Source organism: Nansenia antarctica (assembly GCF_963989245.1).
Source record: "Nansenia antarctica genome assembly, chromosome: 5".
NCBI classification, from domain to species: Eukaryota; Metazoa; Chordata; class Actinopteri; order Argentiniformes; family Microstomatidae; genus Nansenia; species Nansenia antarctica.
Window position 1 is genome coordinate 55,118,637 of NC_137690.1, and position 5,000 is coordinate 55,123,636.

The 5,000-nt window shown below is 45.5% G+C and overlaps 1 protein-coding gene across 1 annotated transcript in view; it reads left to right on the forward strand.

Moving 5' to 3' along the window:
• The window catches only part of LOC308158157 (triple functional domain protein-like), a 76,969-nt gene that overhangs the window by 26,741 nt on the left and 45,228 nt on the right, over positions 1-5,000 (forward strand). The window contains 2 exon segments of the mRNA XM_080531757.1: positions 1,019-1,133; positions 4,134-4,326. Coding sequence (XP_080387883.1) covers positions 1,019-1,133; positions 4,134-4,326 — 308 coding nt within the window.

Consider the following 5,000-nt stretch of genomic DNA (forward strand, 5'->3'; position numbering starts at 1 on the left):
GAGAGAGATATCCAGCTATAAACGTGCTTACCAAAAGATGGATTATTTGTTCTTGATTCCAGTCCTAATATCCCGCTACATTATTCGATGTAGACATATGTGACAGCAGCTGGTAAAACTGGGAAGAAGTCGCCAACCGACGGGACCGTTCTGACTTTTATTCTGAAAAATTTCAATAAATGTCAACGTTGTTGAAAATCAATGACACACTCACTAGTCAAGCCAAAACACTGCAATGCAATGGATTCAGTGAACTAATCCCCACTACTACCTAGTTAGTGTAGAGCAGTGGGGATTACTCACCAGATCCATTGCATTGCAATGAAATGAAATTGATTTATATTTTTCAGAATAAAAGTCTGAACATTCGGTCAGTTGCCGACATGTCCCCGCTTTCACCAGCTGCCGTCACATATGTGTGTGTCCTCCAGGTTTGTTCCAATGATCCAGACAGCAGCACCATCCTATAGGCATGGACTCTCCCATCCCATATTTCACTCATGGACGTGTACTCACCAGTGTTTCACCAGTGTTTACCTAGAGGCGGCCCACCGTAGTCTAATTTATCGCGCCATAGTCTCATGACGAACCGAAGGTATTTTTACGCGTGAGCGACGCAATCTTTGGGATTCGCGCTGCATCTACTGTAGGTCCATATGATTTAGTGCTATTGATAATCCCCCTCCCCAAAGTTTAGAGGGTCCCAGGTCCACCCACCACAGTCTCACAAAATCCTGTGGGAAACACTACACACACACTGGTTAGCCCTACTGCCTATCCTTTGGACATTTACCAGCTACCAGCTACGCCCCCCTAATCGACTGTTTTCATGGTTTTTTTCTCTTTGTTCTCACCTCTATTATAGTTTTAATTGAACATGGTAAATGTTGTTTATGGTGAGTGAGTGAGTGAGTGAGTGAGTGGGTGTATGTGTGTGTGTGTGTGTGTGTGTGTGTGTGTGTGACTCTGCTTTAACATTTCTGTGTTTGTGTGTGTGTGTGTGTGTGTGTGATCCCAGGGGGCAGAGACAAGCGCGGTGGTCCAGTGTTAACGTTTCCTTCTCGTAGTAACCATGACAGAATACGACAAGAGGACCTACGGCGACTCGTAGCCTACCTCGCTGGCATCCCCAGGTACGTGTGTGTGTCTGGGTGTGCATGTCTGGGGTGCTTTCTGTTTCGGGATGGTGTGTGTGTGTGTGTGTGTGTGTGTGTGTGTGTGTGTGTGTGTGTGTGTGCGCAGTGTTTCCTCTATATGCATTTATTGGTGGCGGCCCGCCACGAATGAATTTCCTCCGCCACTAATTGATTCAGTCCACACACACACAAAAAAAAAAAAATCCACCTCTGAACATTTTAGCTGATTAAAATATATCTGATCCTAGATCAGCGCTATAATGGATGTTGACTAAAAGTGCACCTAAATCCACGCCCATCTCTCTCTAACCGCTGATCCAAAATCAGATTAATGACATTAAACATTCAGTTGACGACGTGACACAAGGGCTACTCCTGATTGGTCTAAATGTGAACCGGCATGAGAACCGTGCAGACTCAACCATCCCTGCTCAGCAGTCTTACCTGCCGAAATGATCGGGCGCCTGTGTTTTCTCTTTGCAAATAACGGGCTAAAAGTCACCGGTAGTACCATCTAAAAGATACAAAAAGCTGATCTAGCTAGCTAGGTGCACAAATAAGATATCACGTTAAATAACTTCGAAAAATTAAACGAAAACAGCGACAGATGGATGGATTTTTCAAGAAAAAAGATGTCCCAGACACTTAAAACATTGCTGAAGCTAGCAGTGGCTATGAGCGTTCCGAAACTGCATGGCTGGCAGGAGCAAAGGAGCTCGTTGGTGGATCAGCTAACAACGTTTATGGTGGGGTACCACCACCACCACCAGCTACAACTACAGCGGGAGAACAAGCAGCAGCTACTGTGCACTGTGGTATGTACACCAACATATATTACTTTCGTTTGTTACTTTTATTTGGACTTTGGATTTTAAGACCACTTTAATTCATGAAAAGGTCCAGAGTTTCTTGTTGCAAACGGAGGAAGGACAAACAACAGGTGCGTTGAAACCAACACCCAATCATGCCAGGACGATGGCTAATTTGATAATTTTGATAGACATGATAGCCATCATCTAGTTGAAAAACTGTCCAAGTTGAAGAACTCGCGCAAGTTGGAAATACTCGGAAACTTTCGCCAAGTTGGACATACTTTTCCTGTTGTGTTTGAGACGGAGCCAAGACTGCTCGTTTGGAAGGACATTGGATCCGTGAGTAAAGTAAACTTTCAGAGCTGATGGATGGATGGAAACCGGTATCACAAGTTTATATTCTGTATATTCTTATTCGCGCGGACAGGGCTCTCCGCCACTATTGTAAAAATTCCTGGAGGAAACACTGGTGTGTGTTTGGGAAGAAAATCAATAATGTGCACGCGCGCACACACAAACAACAGAGGATGAGATCAAACACGTGAGAGGGGAAAAAAGGGGGAGAAAAGAGGGGAGTGGAGAGTGGAGAGAGGAGAGAGAGGGAGATGAAGAGAGAGGAACATGTGAGAGGAGAGGGAGAGAGGGAGATAAGAGAGGGGAACATGTGAGAGCAGAGATGGTAATAATGCTGTGGGTCAGAAAATCTGCTGCCAAAGCCCTTCCTCCACACACCATCACCAGAGAGAGAGAGAGAGAGAGAGGAAGGGAGAGGGACGCGGAGGAGAGATTGAGAGAGATTGAGAGAGAATAAGGGATGGAGAGATAGTGAGGGACAGCAAGGAGAGAGAGAGGGTTAAAGAGAGAGGTATTAAAACAGACAGGGAGAGAGAGATGGGGGGGGAGAAAGCGCGCGGGCGCAGACGAGTGAGTGAGTGAGTGAGTGTGTGTGGGTGGGTGGGTGTGTGTGGCGAGTGTGAAAGCAAAACAAAGTGTCGCAGTAGCAGAGGCGGTCCAGGGGCTGTTGTGTTTGCTGCGGATGAGTAAACCTGAACACTGCAGCTCGCATCACCTCCTAGGTAAATATGCCTCCTCTCCATTTCTGTAGGTTCCTCCTAGGGGTTTCTCTCTCTCTCTCTCTCTCTCTCTCTCTCTCTCTCTCCCTCTCTCTGGTCTGTTACTTTAGCTCTACTGTGGATATATCGGTTATTGTATGGATTTTTCTCCCTGCGTTTCTCTTTCTGCAGATCTCTGTTTTTGTACACGCCTCAGCTGTTTCTCTCTCTCTCTCTCTGCTTGTTGTGGTGGTTCAGATGCTGTGCTATTTTCAGCTTAACACCTGCAGACTGCGTAGAGGAGACAGACAAACAGACAGACAAACAGACAGACAAACAGACAGACACTCAGACAGACAGACACACACTTACACACACACACACACACACACACACACACATTTTAATCATTTATTTCTGTCCACATAGAAACAAGTATACAGGGACACAAATACTGAAGGCACAGATGGGATGCATTCACAAACAGACATGGACAATGTCTTTCACATACAACAGGACAAGACTCACACACACAGAGACACACACACACAGACAGAACCACTCACGACTCACAGAGATGAAATGAAGGGGAGGTTTAGAGAGTGAATGAGGGACTGACAGAAGGAGAGCGATAAAAAAAAGGGAAGAAAAAGACTAATGAGAGAAATGGAGAGAGAGAGAGAGAGAGAGGGAGTGGAGAATCAGTATTGGTTATAAGTATTGGTTAGAATCACCAGAGGTTGTTGCTTATCTGTGCTTTTCACAGTATAGAAAATGCGTCACCATGGTTTGTTGTGATTCTCTTCCCTCTCTTTCCCTCTCTCTCTCCTTCCCTCCCTCCAATCTGGATATTTCTCTCTAACCCACACACACTCTCTCTCTCTCTTTCTATCTCCTCCCCCTCCCTACCGCCCCTCTCTCTCTCTCTCTCTCTCTCTCTCTCTCTCTCTCTCTCTCTCTCTCTCTCTCTCTCTCTCTCTCTCCTAGCCTCTCGCTCCTGTTACTGCTTTTTTTTCTCTGTGGCTATTGTGTAAATTAATCTCTCCCGCCCTCTCCCTCTCTCTCTCTCTCTCTCTCTCTCTCTCTCTCTCTCTCTCCATCTCTCCATCTCCCCTCCCCTCCCTGCCTCTCAGTGAGGAGGTGTGTAAGCATGGCTTCACCGTCATTGTGGACATGCGAGGGTCCAAGTGGGACAGCATCAAGCCTCTACTGAAGATCCTGCAGGAGTCGTTCCCCTGCTGCATCCACGTCGCCCTCATCATCAAACCAGACAACTTCTGGCAGAAACAGAGAACTAATTTCGGCAGCTCCAAGTTCGAGTTTGAGGTAAAAACAATAAAACGGTACTTTAAGGCTTTAGTTTAATGAAGGTTTGAAAGTGGCCCTCTCCATGCGCTGGTTGTGCAGTATTGAGCACTTTGAGCTGCAACGTTTGCAGGAAAAGCACTATACAAATAAAAGTTATTATTATAATTATAATTATTATTTATTTATATAATGATTAATTATGATTACAATGCGAGGGGCATTGAGAAGCAAGCTGTCGAACCTCTCACGAGCGGTCAGATTAAAAGGCTCTTTGGCCACGGAGTGACGCAAGGGTGTGTTTCAATGCCCTGTACGTTAGATCTGTCATTGAAAATACAATGGCAATTTTTTTGCCCTAATTTGTCATGTTTATTGTAATACTGTATTTATTTATGCTATCATGCTCTTTGCACACTAAGTCTGATATGTTTTTGATCCTCTGACACACACACGCAAGCACACACACACACACACACACACACACACACACACACGCACACAGTATTGATTGGTAGATGGGATGGGAAAGGAAGCCAGTACATGATCAAACACCACCTGTTCTATACTGCTTTTGTGTGGGCGTGTCTGTGTTTGTGTTATTTAGTTGGTTCAGTGATGGTGTGTGTGTGTGTGTGTGTGTGTGTGTGTGTTCTGGTTCCCCTCTGGCCATGAGTGGACATTGCAATTGCAAT